This window comes from Camellia sinensis, chromosome 13 (genome assembly GCF_055761805.1).
Source record: "Camellia sinensis isolate YWXY chromosome 13, ASM5576180v1, whole genome shotgun sequence".
Classification (NCBI taxonomy): domain Eukaryota; kingdom Viridiplantae; phylum Streptophyta; class Magnoliopsida; order Ericales; family Theaceae; genus Camellia; species Camellia sinensis.
The window spans coordinates 80925737-80947630 of NC_138973.1; the positions used below are offsets into that span (position 1 = coordinate 80925737).

The 21894-nt window shown below is 34.5% G+C and overlaps 1 protein-coding gene across 6 annotated transcripts; it reads right to left on the reverse strand.

Moving 5' to 3' along the window:
* Positions 1-7500: 7500 nt before the first annotated feature.
* LOC114303180 (26S proteasome non-ATPase regulatory subunit 8 homolog A-like) lies at positions 7501-21319 on the reverse strand. 6 transcript variants are annotated; one of them, XM_082902628.1, is made up of 8 exons: positions 21096-21319; positions 20360-20438; positions 11039-11141; positions 10134-10247; positions 9784-10047; positions 8769-8880; positions 8385-8451; positions 7501-7926 (listed from the first exon to the last, which is right to left on the reverse strand). In XM_082902628.1, the coding sequence occupies exons 4-7, from the start codon at positions 10181-10183 to the stop codon at positions 8416-8418; spliced, it is 462 nt and encodes a 153-aa protein (XP_082758754.1). In that variant the 5' UTR covers positions 10184-10247; positions 11039-11141; positions 20360-20438; positions 21096-21319; the 3' UTR covers positions 7501-7926; positions 8385-8415. The 6 variants fall into 6 exon arrangements, 4 of the variants coding, with proteins under 4 accessions (XP_082758754.1, XP_082758751.1, XP_082758752.1 ...); XM_082902625.1 differs by lacking the exon at positions 8385-8451; XM_082902626.1 differs by lacking the exon at positions 8385-8451 and having other exon boundaries at positions 20360-20529; positions 21096-21262.
* Between the last annotated feature and the right edge of the window lie 575 nt (positions 21320-21894).

Genomic DNA, 21894 nt, shown 5'->3' on the forward strand with positions numbered 1-21894 from the left:
AAAAACCACAAACCAAACTTCCCAAAAGTCTAAGTCTAAACAATTAAAGTTGATATGACAAAAAAATCGAAGATACTCATTTTATATAATTTTTTTAAGAGCAATGAGTTTTATTTTAAATAAAAAACATAAAAAAACACATACACAAAATTAAGCAACCAAACAACCTAATTTTTTAGGAAAAACTATTGATAAATCCCATTTAGAAGTGTTTTAACTCAAGAAGTTCATCAATGAATTTTTTAACCCATTTAGTCCCATATATGTCTAGTGTTATTCTATCAAGTCATTTTTCTTGATTTATACTATTTTCTTGGACACTTATGCCCTTATATTTAATTTTGATACCCTTATAAATATTTTTTGAACGGTTAGTAATTTTATGATTTGAACATTCATATTTTTAAATTCACAGTGGTAGGAATGTAAAATTGGCCCGTGGGCGGCCCGAAACCCGTCTGCTAGCTGGGGCGGGCCCGGCCTGTTGACAATGTGAATATTCACATTGACATGTGAACATTCACATTAATAGGAGTGTAAAATTGGCCCGCGTCCCGTGGCGACGCGAAACCCACCCGCGGCCCATGGGCGGCCCGGGGTGGGCCCGATCCGGGCCGTTGACAATGTGAATATTCACGTTGACATGTTAACATTCACATTGATAAGAGTATAAAATTGGTCCGCGGCCCATGGGCGCCCAAAAGCCCGTCCGCGACCCCGGGCGAGCCCGGCCCGGCCCGTTGACAATGTGAATATTCACATTGACATGTTAACATTCATATTGATAAGAGTATAAAATTGGCCAGCATCCCGTGGGCGGCCAAATGCTCGCCCGGGGCCCGGGATGGGCCCGGCCTGTTGACAATGTGAATATTCACATTGACATGTTAATATTCACATTGATAGGAATGTAAAATTAGCCCGCGCCTCGTGGCTGCCCGAAACCTGCCCACGGCCCGTGGGCGACTCGAGGCGGGCCCGCCCCGTTGACAATGTGAATATTCACATTGATAAGATTATAAAATTGGCCTGCGCCCCGTGGCTGTCCAAAACCCGCCCACGGCCCGTAGGCAGCCCGCGGCGGGCTCGGCCCGGCCTGTTGACAATGTGAATATTCACATTGACATGTTAACATTCACATTGATAAGAGTATAAAATTGGCCCGTGCCCCGTGGCTGCCCGAAACCCGCCCACAACCCGTGGCGCGGCTTGAGGCGGGCCTGGCCCGGCCTGTTGACAATGTGAATATTTACATTGACATGTTAACATTCACATTGATAAGAGTATAAAATTGGCCCGCGACCCATGGGCGGCCAAAAGCCCGCCTGTAGCCCGGGGCGGGCCCGGCCCGGCCTATTGACAATGTGAATATTCATATTGACATATTAACATTCACATTGATGAGAGTGTAAAATTGGCCCGCAGCCCGTGGGCGGCCCGAAGCTCGACCGCAGCCCGAGGCGAGCTTGGCCCGACCCGTGACAATGTGAATATTCACATTGACATGTTAACATTAACATTGATAGGAGTGTAAAATTTGTTCGCTGCCCGAAGCTCGCCCGCGGCCCGGGATAGGCCCGGCCCCGGCCCGTTGACAATGTGAATATTCACATTGACATGTTAACATGCACATTGATAGGAATATAGAATTGGCCCGCGCGCCCGTGGGCTGCTCGAAGTCCGCCCACGGCCCGGGGCAGGCTCGTTTGGGTCCGGGCTCGAGCATGTTCGAGACCCTAGGCTAGGGCTTAGGCCATCACTTTGAAGCCCGGCCCGGCCCGGCCCATCGGCCTGCTTAAGGCCCATTCAAGGCTCGGTCCGAGGCCCAGCCCACTTGAGGCACAACATCTTTTTTTGTGAAAAATGATAAAATTTTGGTAAAAAAAATTAAAAAGAATTAAAAAAAATGGCCAAGCCCGGCCTAAGCTCGAGCATAGGCCTAGGCCCACCGGCTCGACTCGAGGCTGTCGTCTTCGGGCCGCGGGCCAATTTTACAATCCTATCAATTTGAATATTAATATCTCAATGTGAATATTCACATTGTCACGGGCCGGGCATGCCCCGGGCAGCGGACGGGCTTCGGGCCATCCACGGGCCGCAGGCCAATTTTACACTCCTATCAATGTGAATCTTAATATGTCAATGTGAATATTCACATTGTCACAGGCCGGGCCGGGCTCGCCCCGGGCCGCCCATGGGACGCGAGTCAATTTTACACTCTTATCAATGTGAATGTTAACATGTCAATGTGAATATTCACATTATCAACGGGCCGGGCCCGCCCCGGCAACGGGCAGGCTTCGGGCCACCCACAGGTCGCGGGCCAATTTTACAGTCCTATCAATGTGAATGTTAATATGTCAATGTGAATATTCACATTGTCACGGGCTGGACCGGGCTCGCCCCGGGCCGCCCACAGGCCGGGGCTATTTTTAAACTCCTATCAATGTGAATGTTAAGATGTCAATGTGAATATTCACATTGTACATGGGCCGGGCCCCTACACATTGACGGTGTGAACATTCACATTAGGGGTATTTCGGTAATTATGTCACCCATAAGATTTATTGAAACATAAGAAAATAATATGAACTAAATAGAATATAAGTAGATGAAAATGGTATTTTGGTCTTCTTATCTCAAATAGGACCTAATGGAATAGTCAAAAAGAATATGAATTGGATGGAACATAAGTAATTAAAGATGGATTTATAGAAAAAGCTCCCAATTTTTTACCTATATTTTAAATATATTTTTTTTATCCTTTTAAATTTAGAAACCGCAAACAACTTTAAACTTTTCTATTTTCTTCAAAATTGGAAATTTTTTTATTTTTTATTTTATTTATTTGTCATATTGGGCAAAATCAAATCCTTCAAGTTCTAGACACGTCCATCCATGCTCTTAACATTCGTATATTTTTACAAACGATTAAAACGCTGATTATATTAACAAATAAATCAAACCAATAATTTTTTTTAAAAAATTATGAACACTGATTGTATTAATAAATAAATCAAAGTAATAATTTTTTTTTCTATAAATTGTTTTTTAGAAAGTATGATTACACAAAAAATTATGAACACTGATTGTATTAACAAATAAATCAAACTAATATTTTTTTTTAATTGAAAATATGATTACAAAAAAAAAAAAATCCAAGACACTCATTATATATATATTTTTTATGGGCTCTGAATTTTATTTTAAATAACAAATACACAAAATTAAGTAAACAAACAAATCAAATTTTAAAATACTGAATTTATACACACACAAAAAAAAAAAAAAAAAAAACCTTAAAAAAGTGAAATGAGAAAAAATCCCAAACTGTTTAAGAACAATGAATTATTGAAGAACATTGAATTTTTTAAACACACACCAAAAATTTAAGAACAATTTTTTTTTTCTTTCTTTTTTAAACACACAAAAGGAAGACAACAAACAAATAAATACTGATTTTTTAAGCAGACACTGAAAATTTTAGAACCATGATTTTTTTTTTTTAAACACACAAAGAAATTTTATGAACATTGATTGTATTAACAAATAAATTAAACTAATAATTTTTTTTTTTCCTCATTTTTGGGTTTTAATTTCCAGAGCAGTACATCCTAACTGGTTGTTCATGCTATTGTTTCCATTCCCTATTGAACAGCTTTGGCCATTAAGAGGCTCTGTTTGGATCAATAATTTGAGGGAAGGATTTTGTGATGCGAAGAAACAAAAATGAAGAGAAAAATGACTGAAATAGAAGTTAAATCTCTATTTGAATATTGCATTGGTTGTAAAAAAAAATAAATATAAATAAATAAGTAAATAAACTACCACTGAATTTTATTTTAAATAACAAACACACAAAATTAAGTAAACAAACAAATTTAATTTTAAAATACTGAATTTATACACAAAAAAAAAAAAAAAACAAAAGCTTAACAATAGTACACTTACAGTGTTAGATGATTAGTCCATGGGATTGAATGTGGTTGATTAGTCTTTCTCCACCAAATAACAAAAAAGGAAAAAGTTGTTTGAATAGTTGAATAGTGTTTTCCCAAAAGAGAAGGAAAAGTTTGTAAATAGAGAGGGAACTCAAAAAATGGCTACCAGCAGCAGTTGTTTTGTAAACGTGGAACTGCAGCATTTTGTGAAACGTGGATAGTGGAGGTTATTCAGTTTGTGAATTAGTAATTTATCATGCTACCCTTAATTAGAAACTGATATAAGTATAAAAATAGTATAATTATTTACAAAGTAAAGGTCATTTTAGGAAAAATGGGAAAAAAATTCTTAGACAATGGCTTCAAGACTCCAAGAAAGTTGTTCCCTTTTAATAATAGAATATATATATATATATATATATATATATATATGGGCATTGCTTCCGACCCCCAGTGGGGTGACCCCAGTGGCACCCCAATAACGTGGCAATATGTGGTTGGCTGAAATTTAAAAAAAAAAAAAAAATTATTTTTGCACCAATTAGGGACGATCCCTAGCACTCCCAGTTGGAGGTCTAAGTCATTTATATATATATATATATATATCAATGGTTGAGATCAAAGGGTTGTAGGAGTCTCCAAAAAAAAAGGTCCCAAATATTTTTCATTTTTTAATTAGTTTGTGGGATGAAAAAAATTTATGTTTAGAATAATTTGTAAATTATTTTTATAGTTAAATAGATAGTTGTGAAAGAAAAAATAATTGATTGAGGTGTATAATATAACATTTTATTTTATTAGTTATTTTAATCAAAAAAATCAAATTAAACAAATTCGGTAAATGTAACGATATTTTAAATAGTATTTGAGTTGATTACACTTATTTCTTTTCTCTTGGTTTTTTCAAAAAATACATTAACTTTTAAATTCGCACAATTATATTTTACTCCTTTCTTAATTTTTAATTTTTAATAGGATAATTACACGGAGACTTTTCATTATTAGCGAATATCACTTTATTCTATTCATCTATAAATTCGTATATATTAATCAGATCAACTATAATAATGACTTTTTCCATCTCAAAATATTAGTTCTTTATTTCATTTTTTATTGTCTCAAAATATTAGTCTATTTTCAAAAATCAAGGACAAAAATAATATGAATTTCCTATTTTACCATTCTTTTAAATTCATTAACAACATAAAAAATACAATTATGGCAATTGATATTCCCTAAAAAATGTATTATTAAGGGTAATTTTGAAAATTTAATTTTTTTAAAGTGCAATAATTGTGCTACTAAAAAAAATTAAATTTCCTAAAAGAGAACATTATTTTGGGACACAGAGTATAATATTATCCGATCAAAATAGAACAATTATTGGACTTCACCGACCAATGATTAACAGTCCGTCATCATAATCATTTAGCAGATTTAGTCACAACTCCAGAAATTACAAATGAGTCACCTTACATGTACGTTAAACATATTCTATTACAAAAATAAATAAACTAAGTATTTAAAATTTTCAAACTTTAAATAAACTATAAAACTATTATATTATTGTCTTGAAAAAGAAAAAAAAAAAAGAACATAAACTTTTGCAATTGCATTGGATGATATTTTATTTTTAGAATCGTTGCATAATAATCTCATTGTCGATAGTGTCAAATACATCATTTTTCTATGTAAGAACTCATTCATCTATTAATTTCTCATTCAATTACATAACCGACTCTTTATTATTAAATAAATAGTTAGGCTTTGAACTTGAGGTTTTGTTTTATTGTTTCGAACCATTCATTTTGTAAAACTCTTGATTTTTATCATCTATAAAAATGTTTATATTGATTCGATAATCGTAACTTATTCATTTTATCTCATGTCTTTAAAAAAAAAAAGAAAAGACAAGTATATTTTTAAAAATAAATCATTCACTTTTGGTAAACAAACATAATAAAATAAAATGGTTACAATTATTAGATCGATCTCAATTTTTCCATAGATGATACACACTAAGGCCACGTTTATTTGACGGATTAGATTGGATGAGATTGTTAGTGAAATGATTGTTAGTGAAGATATTGTTAATGTGGGGATCGTTTGTGAGGAAATTAAGTAAAAGTGTGTTTGTTTTGATGATAGTGGGGAAGATGATTAGTGATGAGATTGTTAAATTATTTATATATAAAATAAATAAATAAATTATTTCTATATTTAAAAAAATTAAAATAAATATTAAAACAAACAGGTGCACTTGATAAAAAAAAATAAAATTAAAAAAATAATTTTTTTATATAAAATAGACTTAATTCTCTCATTATTTTCTTAATCCCACCTAAAATTCACCGAAGCTAATCCCTTTAGGGAGGGGGATTACTTAGCCCTCCCCACTAGCATCCCCCTCCTCCCAAATCAATACCAAAGAAGCTATGGGTGGGATCCATAGCTATCTTAATCAAATCCGGCCTCTCATCACGCCAAACAAACATAGCCTAAGAGTCTTACAAAATGACGAAACACTTGATGAGACCCACAGGCCCTCCAAGTTATTCAAACTAAACTTGAGTAAAGCTCAATCTTAAATAAAATATTTAGTGAGACCCTAAGGTTTTTTTTATTTTAATGAGAGTTTGTTTTTAGGGGTAATTTGGGAAGATAGTAAAAAGTTAATTTTTAGCTTTTAATTTTGAATCACATCACTTCTCATATTTTTTAGAATAAAGATTGGGACCCCCTTTCCCCCCATTCCCTTTGACCCCCTTTCTTTTTTGATTGGTCACTTTTTTTTTTCTTCTCCTTCAATCACCACCCGCCACGTATGTGTGGGGTAGTGGGTGTTGAAGTTTGAGGAAGTCTAAATCACTGTTGTATTTTTTATACACAAAAAGACAAAAAAAAGTCAAACCAATTTTTAACCAACTTTCCAAATCACCCTTTAGTGGTGGGTGTAGAGTTCTATTTGGAAGTCCTTTAATTTTTAATAGGATTAGACTATTTAAAATAAAATATTAACAACATAAATAAATAAAAGTTAATAACAAAACAAGAAAGAGGCTTGTCTTAATGTAAATATATTTTAATTTTAAAATCATAATTTGCAAATAGCCATCATTAAATAACTCAAAACGTCTCAGATTGACACAACCATTCTCAGGCTAGCATTAGATTGATCTATGTTTATTTGAAGCTAATTTCAATTTATACAATAATACCTAAACAGAACGTGTCTGTTCTATGATCAAGCCCACTCATTGCTTGTTACACTCGTAATCAAGCATTCTTGAAAAAAATCAATTCACAGATCAGTTCATTTCTAAGTTTTAAATACGAAAACTTAGGACCACGTAATAATTGGTACACAAGAAAAAAAAATCCCAAGTTGTAAAACACATAAAATAAGCTTAATCAAGTAAAGTTGGTTATTACTAAAGCTTAATCACGCAAAAAAATTGAAACTGACCTCACAAACATTGCATCACTAACACTACTTTGACAATGTGCTATATATATATATAGAGAGAGAGAGAGAGAGAGAAAGAGAGAGAGAGGATTCTTAATACAATCAGCCATTCAGTTTAATTTTCTCGTTCTCCTGACACAAAGATTGCAATTAAAATAAATTGTGTTCCATAAATGATAAGAAAGAAAAAGAAATCAAGTATTCAATTGAGGGGAAGCCAAAACAAAATGCTGTGAATGCGCACTGCAGACCGTCAACAAATTTAACTACAAAAAGTGATCCTAACATCAGGGAAAAATTCAGCAAAACATAAGTTTAGCATCAGGAAGTTGGACCATAGAATCGTGGTAGCATTGACAACATCGGGCAGCATATCTTTCACACTATCCACTCCAACTCCCTTGCATAACTGAGTGTCTGATTGATGAGTTGCAGAGACGGTATCTCCTTGCAAGGTGCAGATTCTTTTGCCTTTTGGAAAATCACAAACCCGTTCTTTATATCCCACTCAGGATGTTCCTACAAATTGCATATAAAACGATGCTTATCAAAGAACCCTTGCATTGGACACCAAATCAAGAACAAGGCTTCCATGTTGGTGGATTTTTGTATTATCATTAATACAAGGTTAATATGCTATCACTGAAGTATAGAATTTAAAAACCATAAATAATGCATATATTGCAACTCCACAAAGCCCTTGCATCTAGGCTCCATTTGATTCATTGATTTGGTGATTAAAAAAAAAAAAAAAAAGGAAAGGAAAATATAAAGGAAATCATTTGTCTTCGTTTCGTTACCTTAGAAAATAGTGCAGAAAAGAAAACGCGGTGAAGAAAATAGAGAAATGTCAACTTTTAAATATCATTTTTACCCTCTGATTTTTGTTTTCTTACCATTTCTTATGAATTTTTTTAATTTAATATTTATTTATGAACGACAAAATAAGGAAGAAAAATTAAAAAAACTTTTCTTACACATTTATTTCTACTTTCTTCCTGCTTTCCCTCACCATTTCCAAGCACCAAACTGAGACCTAACAGACTATTGAGAAGCAGATAGAGAAACAACAAAAATTAAAACAGGATGTAGAATCCAATTTTTATTGTGTACACACTGTAATATTCCATATCATATTACCCAACAAAATTTTGCTCAATACAGCTCTTGGCCAACAGGGGGCAAGTAAAAATGATGGGTAATAAAGAACAAAAAGAAAATAAGAAAAATAAGAGTTGACTTCTAATTAGATGGTTAGTACTTCCCTTTAACTAAGACCACCAAAGTAGATCCAGCCATTAATGTATTCCATTGGTTAACAATAATAAGAATGAAAATGAGCATAGCAGCAAGAATTTTACCTCTTTGACATACTCAAAAAGTTCTTTGTCTGAAGAGAACAACAATATTTTCCGGACATCATTAATTGAAAGTGAATCGTAGGCCATTTCACAGCATCCAGCTATTTCATCTCTGCGAAAGACAATGAACTACTAAGGGCACAAAACTAACCACACTTTCTACCAAGTAGAAAATGTGTGTATCTAAAGCAGTAACATACCAACCCACACTTTCCAAAGTGGTCCTGCTACTAGAGTTGGAATGAACAAAATAAGAAACGACAAGAGTGAGCGATCTCTCCGCAGTGCATATGTATACATAAAGAATGTATGCATAAATCCCACTTCTCAGGTCGCTAACTTGATATTATGAACAGATGTAGCAAAAGAGATATCAAAATGTGATAACCAAAACAAATTAACATAGGTCTCACTTAATATAATTCAAATTTAGCAGGAAAGTCAATGTTGCTACGAAGCAAACAATGTGCATATGTAAAAGCAGTAATACCAACCAACACTTTCCAAAGTGCACATGGTACCATAGTTGGAATGAAAAAAATAAGAAAAGACAAGTGTGATTGATCAGTCTGCAGTGCATATGTATATAGAGAATTTGTGTGTAAATCCCTGCTCTCAGGTCACTAACTTGATATTATGAACAAACGTGGCAAAAGGGATAGAAAAACATGTTAACCAAAACAAATCAACATAGACCTCACCATAATTCAAATGTAGTGGGATAGTCAATGTTGCTACCAAGTAGACAAAGTGCGTATGTAAAAGCAGTAATACCAACCAACGTGCATTTAATTTCCATCACTATTTCCGCCCAAACGAAATTCAACTATTGGCTGCAACTGTCCACCAGCAAACTCTCATAAATGCCCCCATTTTCCTCTACTTAAAAGAATACATGATATTATATGAACGGAATGAACAACTATAATCAAATAAAACACCTAAAAAATCAGATATTATTTCAACTCTTGCCTCTCCTTTTAATCTCTGACATAAGTAAAGTCACACAGTTTACCTGACTGTCTTTGCCAACAGATCCATGAAATTAACATAAGTTTCATGGGGTACAGTCTGTCTTGCACTCAAGACACGGTAGTAAGCCCCCTCCATAAAGGATTGCTCGAGCTCTACAGCATGCTTGATACAATTATTCGCCACAGCACTGGCTGAAAGCAATTCCAATTCAGTGTGGAATTCAGCAATTCTATTCTGCACAAGGAGTCTCAAAAGGTTGAGACCTAAGATAGGATACTCCTGAGGAGATTGTGGAATGCGGCTACTGCTCCATCAAAGAAAAAAAGGTCATGACCATTACATTTCAAATTCAAAAGGTAAACAAGATAAATAAGTCAGCAGTAAGCTCACTCTTCGAACCAGACAGAAATCAACGATGGCCATGCCTGTCTCAATTGCATTATTGAACACTGACTACCCAATTTATCGACACATTGTCAACCACATTACCCCCGCTATATGCCACTAGAAATAGAAAAAGTTGTTCACAATCATGAAATTAACGTGTAGGATGTTTTGCTTTATTGTTAACTGCTTGAGGACTTTCTAAAAGCGGCACACTTGGACACATGGATCAGATAGGAAGGAACACAAACAGACATGTTCCAAAAAAACATATACAAAAATCCTTCATATACCTTAAATTCAGTCTAATTGTTTGGACAAGTTACTGTGCATTGAGTGTCACATGTACACTAGCTCCTCCATGACTGCAACTAGGATTAGCTAATTCAAATTAATACAGATATGAAGCACATAGAAGTTATAGCTTGAAGGCAATGCATTTAAAAATATGTTTCTCATCCAACACAATAATTCATCACATAGGTATGCAGCAAGACAACATAAACAGAAGGTGTTTTTGTCCATCAAATCCAACTGCTACTACTTGCACCACCAAAAAAAAAAAAAAAAAGTCTGATAAGAAAAATCTGGTTTCAATCTGAAGAAACCAAGATGTTAACATAATAGCCCACACAAATTAGAACATATAAGCAATTCATTGTCTGGTTAGTTTTCTGAAGTCATCTAACCTGTGGAGGGGGAAAAGAAGCATAGCTAGAAATTCTCCTCAAAAAATGACTCCAAATCAACTCAAACATGGCAAAAAAGTATATGACCTTTTTTATACAGCCTGAAAACATGTGGTCCTCATTTCATCTTTTGCCACCCATTTTTGTCAAGGATATTTAAAATATAAAGGTCATCCAAAAAAAAAATAAAAAAATAAAACCAGAAAAGACATGAGAAGTTACTGTGCATCTGTATAGTAAGGTTTCAACTGGAAAAAATCCCTTTCAAAGGCATCCTGGTCCTCAATCTTCACACTTCAAACAACTGCATGCTCATATATATCCCCTGTAAATTGTCAGTCAGAAACATCATCAGTGAAACAGCTTCAGAATTGAAAATGGAAGTAATTTGACAAAATTTGGTACACATAATATTCAAATTTCCTTAGAATGTAAATGTAAAACTTATACATTAGTCATGACCAGCATGCCATGTTAACCAAATCAGATGTTTTAGTCAAAATGCTAGGACTTGAAATAGTAAATCTTTTTAAAGCTACAGTTGTTTAAACAAACTCAGTCATCAGTGATTTCCATCTTTTAATTTTCCTAATCCAATTTGCAAGTATGTTTCACAAGAGCATTCACCTAAAGGGCTGTGAAAACTCGTCTTATGCGATCTTCACTATTGATCAACTTTTCCATAGTGGTCATCACTTTTCATACCTCAGAGCATATTGTTATTACCATCGTACCTCAACTGAAGATAGAGCTGACAGCGCTCTTAAATGTCACAATACTTGGCCAACTTATGTTGCATGAATTGCACACAGGGATGTGTTGGGTCTTGTGGACCTTGATAAGTATTGTACAATGAGCCCTGGGTCCAATGGCGGGTTTGGAGGGTGGTGTAGTTAGAACTAGTATAGTTGTTATGTTTAGCACCATAAGAGTTAGTTAGAGTTAGTTGGGCCTTTTATCCTATAAATAGGTGGTTAGGCATCTCTAGTATTCAGTTTTATGATATTTTGATATCGAATATTTCAGAGCTTGAGAGCTCTTGTACCCATTTTGGGATTTTCTCTCTAATGAAATCTCTTCTTGATTGGCTCTATCATTTTGGTATCAGAGCCTTAGAATCTGACCTGGTTCTCCTTGACTGTATGAGGCTTCATCATCCATAGAAATGAACAAGTTGCTTTGCCCATGTACTGCCCTGAGTTGAAGTAGCAATCTGACCTAAATTCCAAAGTCACGACTCAACCTGGGGTTCAAATCTTGATTGCAACATGAAAGCTTGACCTTCGATCTCTTGATCCTGTTCACCTGGATCGTCTTCGACATTCTTGTTTGTAAAACCCAGAATCTGCGAAGATCATTCTGATTTGAAGAACCCATTTGCGAAAATACCGTGATTCAAAGTTGTTGTTTCAATCGCAATCGCGATTTCGAAATCACAGAGCCCATAAGTTTGGAATTTCTGGAACTTCTTGCAACGCAATCTGGTTTCTTGAATTGAATTCGCAGGACATCTCGGCTTTGAAGTTTGTACTGGCCTTGCGACCAGGGTGTTTGAGTTCGAAGCCCAACTTTGATCCAGAAGCTTTGACACAGTTGTGACTCTCATCCTTCAGATTGCATCTAAGTTGATTTGTGATTTGGAGTTCTTCACGAGATTCGAAGTTGCTATCTCACGCAACTCCTGATTCAAAGTCACAAATGGGTTCAAGCGTTTTGAGATCGCAACCTACTGGATAGTTACAATCTGACTTGGTGGTTGAGATTCGAAGTAGAGGGTTTGATTCTTGCTCGAGTTCTGAGATTTGGATTTTCTTCTTGATTCGAATTCTGGTATGTCCACATCAGTTGATTCTTGAATCTTGGTTACTAAATTCTTGATTCTTGAAATCGTAATTTGATTCTTGAATAAACGCTTGATTTTTGGCTGATTGATTTCCTTCTGGACTGTTCAAGTTGAATTCCTATGTGGGTTTGTTTCTTGACTGGAATATCTGTGCCTTTGGTAGAATTGTTGCCTTCAAACCAAAAGGTTGTAATACTTGTGTTATTGCTGTATTAGTTAATTTGTCAAAGACTATTGAGAAGTCGTCCACTGTTTTGTGTCATATTGCTGTGACTTCTAGGCTCAACGAGTTTTTTGTAGAGGTGGTCGAGATACGGTTTATGCTACGAATTTGGGTGATGATGCCGAGGTCAATCCTCCAGTTGGAAGGGTTAATGAGGTTCCATATCAAAGAGAAGAAATGACTGAGATGAGAAGGCAAATTGTTGCTTTAACCGGGACTAAGGTTCTGAAAAGCGTTTGCGGTCACCATAACAGTATTGGCGGTGGCGGTGGCGGTGGCGGTGGCGGTGGCGGTGGCGGTGGCGGTTGCGGAGTGTAAAGGCCATAGTATAACGGTTGCGGTAACCAAAACCGTGAATTTTTTTATTTTTTGTACAATTTGAAAAAAAAACTTACCGATATGCATTTTTTTTTTCCAGAATCATATTTATTGGGTTTTAAAATAAATTTTGATCAATTTTTGTTAATTTTTAAGTATAATCCAATATATTTCATATTTTTAAATCACTACAAACCGAGTGTTTTACATTTTATTTTAATAGTTAATGACTTTATATGTCGTAAATCTATATTACACTTGTGGTAAAATTTTCTTTTATTGAACTTAGATGTAAAAAATTATTTTTTTAATTATTATATTTGTGGAAGCATATGCAAATTTTAACTTGAATAGTTTTAAAAAATAAATTATAAATGCTAATGTAATCATATAAAAATTAAATATATATATATATAAAGGAAAAAAAATTCTTTAGGTTTGGATCACTTAAATATTCATTTTCTTTTTGGATAACCTGTAAATAAAAATAAAATAAACTAATCAACAAAAATTGACATGTATAAAATATGTATTAATATATAATTATAGGTGTTATATTTTAGATATTTTACAAAAAACTCAATCACTAACTATTATATATAAGATAAACAATGACAAAAGCAAAAGAATAAACAAGAGCCTAAATATATACATATATATATTTTTAATCAAGTCAAATAAATAATGACTACACTTATTACTATTATTATTTTCAAACAATGTATAGATAGACACACGCAAACAAAATGGTTGAGTGATAGCAGGTGAGTAGAATAACATCGGTCTTACAGCTTCAACAAATCAATAATAGGTTCTTCATCTTCCCTCTTCTCTCTCTCTATCTCTTACTCCTCCATCTTTCCTTTTCTCTCTCTATCCCTCTTCCCCCCATTTTCAGTTTTTTTTTTTTTTTTTTTTCCCGAAGGAAATAGTTCGGAACTATTACGTAACAATGCGCAACAAGCCGTTATAGCGCCGTTATGGCAGCTATGGAAGCTGCTACAGCCGACACACCTGTGAATCTCAATTACACCACAAAAGCAAGGGTAACACGTGGTGCCTACCGTCGCAATCGTTACGTAACGCCGCATTTTGAAACCTTGACTGAGACGGTGCAACGTCTCCTACCTCCTATTGAAGGTAGTAATGGTTCCAAAGATTGTCAATTTGATGATTCCTTCGATGCTCCGCATAGGCGTAGAGCACAGTCACATGAGTTTGATTCTAAATGGAATGACACCGTAAAGGATTTAGAGTTTCCCGAATTCTATGGAAGCTACAATCTGGATGTTTTCAAGGAATGGTTGAAGACACTTGAAAGTCATTTGGAGTGTTATGATGTGCCAGAAGCAAGGAAAGCGAAATTGGTCTCTCCAAGCCTCAAAGGTCGTACCGCTGACTGGTGGAAACAATTACAAGTTGGTAGGCGAAGAAATGGCCAAGAAAAGGTTAGAGAGCGGAGAAAGATGAGAAAGAAGCTCAAGGAGCACTTCTTGCCTTCTAGTCACGTGCCACCTTTGTTGGTTGAGAAGCACCAAAAGAAGGGCATTTCAAATTTCGGATATCACCGAAGAGGCTTGGCAATCCGACAACCATCCTATGACTATGTCCAAATTGGTTATTCAACTAGTGTGGGAATGAAAGAGACTTTTGATGATAGACGTTATCATAAGATGCTCTTTAGTGACGAGGTGGTTCAACCAAATTACGATGAAGAAGATGTGGAAGAAAGTAGTGATCATGGGCAAGATTATGATCCGGATGTTCCTATCTTTGATGTTGGAGCTTCCATCTTTAGTGGAGAAGATTATGAGCAAACACAAGGTTGTAATCAAGATGTTCCTATCTTTGATGCGGAACAAAGATATGATGAAAATGTTTCCATCTTTGATGAACCAATGAGTGGGGCGTTCGATTACGATGAAGTTAATGTTTCATGAATATGAAAAGAAAGTTGATGTTTGTGCGTATGGCAGAGCTCCAATCTTTGACCACTATATGATGATGACAATAACTTTCTTGTAGAGAGCAAAGGTGTAGTTTTGTAGATGAAGCAAGTTTTGCTCTTACATTGCTTCCCATGAAGGAAGTTGTAGCAATCCCTCTTATTCCTTTTCTAGATTCCAAGAAAATTATGGTGAAGAATCATAACATTGAAGTTTCATGGGTGTTGAATGATCTTTGCTTCCAAGAAATGCCTCTTATGCTATCTTCAAAGCCATTTGTTCCACTTTGTGCTGACTTGGTACCCAACCGGCTTCGTGGAGGAAGGATGCGTTTATTTTGGGCCCATGCGAGAAGCATTATTTTGATGACATCTTGTTTCCAAAATGGCATGCTACATGGGTGGCCTATTCACACCTCAACATGGCTTCAGTTGATGTCTATAAACAAGAACTCGTTTTGATGGAAGGATATTTGCAAGGATGCTCTTGAATATAGACTTGCAACTACTTAGTCTTGTTCGCCATTGCATGTCCATCATGCTTCCATAAGTCATTGTTTTGAGTCATTTTTTATTATTATTTTGTTGTCGAGTCAATTTGTTGTAGTTCCAACTTAAGGACAAGTTGTTTTTCTTTAGAGGGGAAGTCTGATGTAGTTAGAACTAGTATAGTTGTTATGTTTAGCACCATAAGAGTTAGTTAAAGTTAGTTGGGTCTTTTATCCTATAAATAGGTGGTTAGGCATCTCTAGTATTCAGTTTTATGATATTTTGATATTGAATATTTCAGAGCATGAAAGCTCTTGTTCCCATTTTGGGATTTTCTCTCTCTAATGAAATCTCTTTCTTGAAAACCACAGTAACCACAGTAACCGTGGACGTAGCCCTATTCTGGAGTGAACTACGTAAATCTTTGTATTCTTGTGTGTGTGTGATCTTCGATTCGTTTTATCTTTCTTGTTTGTTACCAATCCTTGTTAGGAAGAGACGATTTCCTAACAGGGCGAACACACGAATCTAACTTTGTTGGTGCAGACACAAATTTCGAAACATAAAGTGTTTCAACACATTTCGAAGTTCATGTCACAAATGTCCACTGGTTAATTCTTGGACTAAACAGTGTTGATTATTTGAATAGCAAGTTCCTATTTCCGATCTGTATTTCAAATCGTTAATTACACATTTTTAATTTAATGAAATCTCTGATTAATGAAGAACAAAAAATTAACAGAAAATAATCTAAGGGAAAGAAATATTTTATTGAAATTGTTGTGGGTTTTAAACCCTTGAATACAAAGTACCATTCTTGGGCTTCGAACCCTTTACCTATTGATCGCCATTATGCGTTTGTAGCGTAAGCTTTTGAGTTCTCTGGGTTTCTCTTCTTCTTTCTTGTGAAGACTTCTTTAACTCTTGATTTCTCTCTCTCTCTCTCTCTCTCTCTCTCTCTCTCTAACTTTTGATTTTTGATCCTTTCTCTTGTGTGATGGTCGTCATATTTATAGAGGGCCATAAATATGTGATAAGAGTGCCTCATTTCAATTTGAATTTCAAATTGAATGATAACGCCATTTGAATTTAGGTGTAATCATATCTGATTAACAGTATTGAGCTTTTAGATTTCATCCTGTGTGGTGTCCTTGCCATAGGCTCTACAAGTGCCATCCTTCGTAGGCTCCACGTGTTATTTGAGTATCTTGAGTAACGTCGTTGAGATATGACGTCGTTTTATTTATGCACTTCAACAAATTAAATTGATCATTTTAGGAAGTGATTACCTACAACAATCCTATCATAGGCTCTATGCGTGTCATTAACTGCTTGACTGTATTTGAAATCTGAACATAAATTTGGTTGAAATTTATGTGCCAATAGGTGGGGCAAAAGCACATCACTCCTAAAAAAGCGGGAGGGGGATGGGCTAGAGAATAAAAAAATAAATAAATAATCAATGGGTTCAAATCACTTGTCAAAACTTTGCTAGTTTTTTTAATCCAACATTAAATTCCAGCCTCTTGTTAAAACCCGTCACTGAAACACCTAATTTTCAAGGCATGATAACGTATATGTTTACAATTTTTATGTTTATAAATAATTTAAAAACTATATACAAAAACTCATTTGGTGCCTAATTTTGTTTCTAAAAATTATAGACAAACTACACTAAATTTTTTATTATTAAAAAAAGAGTTTATTCTACTTGTTTCGAAAATAAGTTTTCATTCTTTCCACTTTCTCCTACCCCCTTTGGTCACTGCCACCAACAATCATATTCAGCAAACACTCGACACAAAAATAAAAAGTAATAGCCAAACCTTGTGTATGTGTGATAAAGATATGATATGAATGACGATCTTGTACAATTGTTAGATGAGAAAACAACAAAGATTTTTTTTTTTAATTACAATGTATCTTCATACAAGGAAATAGAATGAGTTCATAATTACAGCATAAAACACAATAAACTGCCAAAACGGGAGACATCCCAAACAAATACAATAATTACAACATAAAACACGATTATAAATAAACTCCCAAAATGGGAGTGACATCTCAAACAAGTACGAGGGGAATAAATTTCACATGCAAGTGTGAAAAGTCAAACTCTTAGGACATGTTTGATTAGTAGGATTATAACATGGGATTGGGATTGGAATTGTTAGCCCATGGACTCACAATCCCATATTTGATTGCAAATTTTATTAACCGGATTGCATGTACGGCGTACATTCAATCCACCAAAATTGGCAAAGTTTTAATATTGACGGGAGTTGGGGATCCTAATTTCAAGTATGAAAGAAAAAAATAAAATGTATACATAACAAATGGTTATCTCACAAATTTAATTGGATAACTAATCCTACACTAATTCATGAAATTATTAATCCTTTCATTACTAATCATGTTAATCAAACAAGGCCTTACCCTTCTAATAAGGTATAAGAACTCTAGCCAACAGACTAATCTCTACAAAGAGAGTAGTTTGAAAGGTATAACTGTAAACAAATAATATACTATAATATTGTAAAAATATAATTGCATAATGTTTTTATTGGAACCAGATGCAAGTAAAGAGTGTTCAAGTCCAAGTAAGAGGGTTTGGCAAAAATTCAAAGGACTCAATGTGCCTGTTTGGCAGAACTTAAAAGCAGCTTATTTCAGCTTTCAGCTTAGGCCCCGTTTGGGAACTTACCTTTTTAGCCAAAAAGTCAAAAAGTTACTAAGGCCAAGTTTGGGTACTTTCAAAAAAGCCAAAAAGCCAAAAAGTTACTCAAAAAGTTAAAAAGTTAACACTATTCATCAAAAGTCAACAATTACGGCTGCACAACTCCCAATTCAAATTTTTCCTTACAAATCAATTTTTACAATTTTTTATTACACATTTTTCAATAAAAAGTCAAAAAGTTAACCCAAACATCCATATTTTCAACCTCAATTTTTTAGTCCAAAAAGACAAAAAGTACACTTTTTTAGTCTTCCCAAACTTGGCCTAAATTAGCCAAAAAGCTAACAACTCATACCAAAAAGTCAAAGATTCTATTTTCTTTCTACTTTTTGTACATCTTTTCGTAATTAGTCAAAAAGTCATCCTAAACATACAAGTTTTTTTTAGCTACCTTTTTAGCCAAATAACTAAAAAGTTACTAAATTAACCTGTTCCCAAACGAGGCCTTTATTTAAGCTATTTTGATGTGTTTGGTTTAGCTTATAGCTTATAGCTTATAACTTATAACTTTTTGGAAGTCAGAAATCAGCTTATTCTTTGAGTGGGGCTGGAGATGCTTAATTTATAAGTCAGAAATCAGCTTATTCTTTGAGTGAGGCTGGAGATGCTTAATTTATAAGTTAGAAATCAGCTTATGTTCATAGTTATAAGCTATAAGCTGTTTAGGCATAAGCTATAAGCACTTTCCCACAGCTCTACCAAACAGGGCCAAGGAACCTATAATTAATATGAGCAAGTAAAATTCATTTGCTTAAATAAATAAACAAATTTAAGTGGGTTCAACTGAACCTTCTCAATTAAGTGTAGTGTCGCCCTAAGCACACTCCATGGATTGTCATGCAACATTACTAGTTTTCTTTCTTCAACCCTCAAAAGACCTCCTATTGTTGTCCCTTCAAAATGTCCACAGAACCCCAAACATTGCAGTCTACCGCACCTTTTTATCCGAGTTCTTAGGAAAAATGAACTCCAAGAAGTTAGAAGCCCACCTATTGAGAACGGCATGACCCACTCAACCCCAAAAACTGAGAAGATCAAACTTCACAGCTTGTCAGCAACAAGGCAATGAATAAGGAGGTCATTGACATTCTCCCTGCCTTACGTATATCAATATAACTAATTAATCTATTCCATATATCTTAAAAGTTTGGCAAAAACGACTTTGTATCATGCATTATGTAAACAAATTAAAAATAGAACTAAATCGTAAATTGAATCGTACGATTCACTCCATTTTTTATTCAACAATATGATTTAAATCATTTTTGTTGAAACTCATATCGAATCGTATGAATCAAATCATATCATGAATCATAGCATTGTAACGACCATGAACACGATATCACCTCCACATCACAAATCATGGCAAAAACAGCAAACTAAAAACACTCCCGCCTAGAAAGTCTCCAAGACATGCATTTTTTCTCTTCTCGAAAAATCAAATAATCGTAAAGGTCAAAATAAAGCCTTCACAGACTAGATTTTCCAAACTTCCAAGACCCTTTGAAAACATGTATTTTCAAAACATTGTTTGAATACTTTGCATTCCCTCAAAGTTTTGTCATCCAAACCCATCCAAATGCAATATAACTGCCACTCGACAAAAAACAGTATTTGTAACTATGATGAAGCTTTTTTCTTAGCACAGAGAGGAAAGACATGAAAAATTTAGCCTCACCAGCTTAGCTGTTACATTGCTTCAGTCACTTCACAATGCAGAATATATAGGCAACATAGAAAGAGCTAAAACAACCTGTAGCTCACAAACCAAGTTAAGAACAATGGAAGAGATAAAATTCAAGAGCCAGCAAAAAGGGATAGCAGTAAATGGGCTTGCTTCTCTGTTCATATCCTAGTCTTGCACAAAAACACACAACCCAAGAGGATAGAATCATGTGAATCAACAAAAGAGTAGGTTTATCAACAAATAGCAATACAACTAACTAAAGGAACGCAATATATTTGATAGATAAAGTCAAGTAAGTTACTGGCTATTGTCAACTCATGAACTGCATTGGGAGTTTCTTCAAACAATGGTGGAAGGCTTCTAAACTCTGTCAGCAAGACCTGCAAAATAAAAGAAGATGACTCACACCATACTGCAGCCAATACGAAGTCATCTTTGATCAAATATATGGAGATTGGGAGGTTCCATTCCCTGTAATTCCATCGATTCAGTTGAGTATTAGGCATTGTATACAGACAACTATGTCTTATCTCTGATACATTCCATAATTTCTTTAGCGATGGTATTGAAATACTTGGAACTGTTTTGAAAAATTTCTCACTGTCCAAATCATATACAAAAGATTTGAACAATTATGCCCAAGGCAGACCCATTTCCATACAATGTCACTAGAACGGTAGCATTATTGATAAAAAAATAAAATAAAAGAGTATACCGAATACCATCCGAATTCGACCAATACATAAACAAAGATGTCCAATTTCATACCGTATACCATCTAAATTCGACCAATACATAAACAAAGATGTCTAATTTTCTGGTTTTGTATCAAATTCCCAAATGTTGCTCGCTATTGTCAATAAACACAATATATAATAGTTCAAAACTTACCTATCAAAAAAAAAAACTAGATAACAAAAATCAGTAATTAACAAATTTAGGCCTTACGAAAGTGTAAGAGGTTCTCAAAAACAAATATTAAAAACATGAAATTGAATCTGATACGAGATAAAAATTAGGGTTTTGAGAATTGTGACCTTGAGCTGAGAGAGGAGCTTGGAACAAGTATCGAAATCGTTTCGAATAAAATCGGCTTTGAATCTCTCGAATAGCTGCGAAACCTCTGTGAGTTTCGGATCCATCTCTCTGTGTCGCTTTGAAAGCTTCTCTTCTTTGTGTGCAAGAAAGGATCTCGGGGCGGTTTGATCCGGGAACTGTGGGCTGCCAAACTTGCCGTTTCGATGGATCCGGATCTCTTCCCTTTTACTTTTTTTTTTTTTTTTTTCAAACAACTTTGGGAGGGTTCAACCTGAGCAATCTCAATTCAGTTTGAATATTTTTAGGGTTTGGATAAGATATTTTTAAATTCAGAACGGATTTAAGTAAAAATTCAAAAATTTAAATTAAATTTGGATGGACTTGAATAAAGACGCCGAATAACCCGAAACCCGAATTTAAAAATGTTAAATATACATATAAATTATTAGTCATTACATGATATTAAAGTAATTTAGATTATTAAATCATATTGAATATATATTAGATATACAAATAACATAAAATCTTACATTTTTTTTTATTTTCACTCATAAATTGTAAGGACTACTATTGTGACATCTCTCTTACATTATATAAATTGTTTGTTTTGATGGTATTAATGATTTTCTATATAAAAAATATATAAATATAGTCAAATTTTAATAATTTAATAATATGGTTGCTAAAAAAAAAAACTAAAATTCATTTACAATTAAGACAACTCGACCAATACGGAGTTTAACTCGGATCAGGTTTGGACAGGTAATCTCGGGTTATAATTCGGACCTGGGTAGGTCT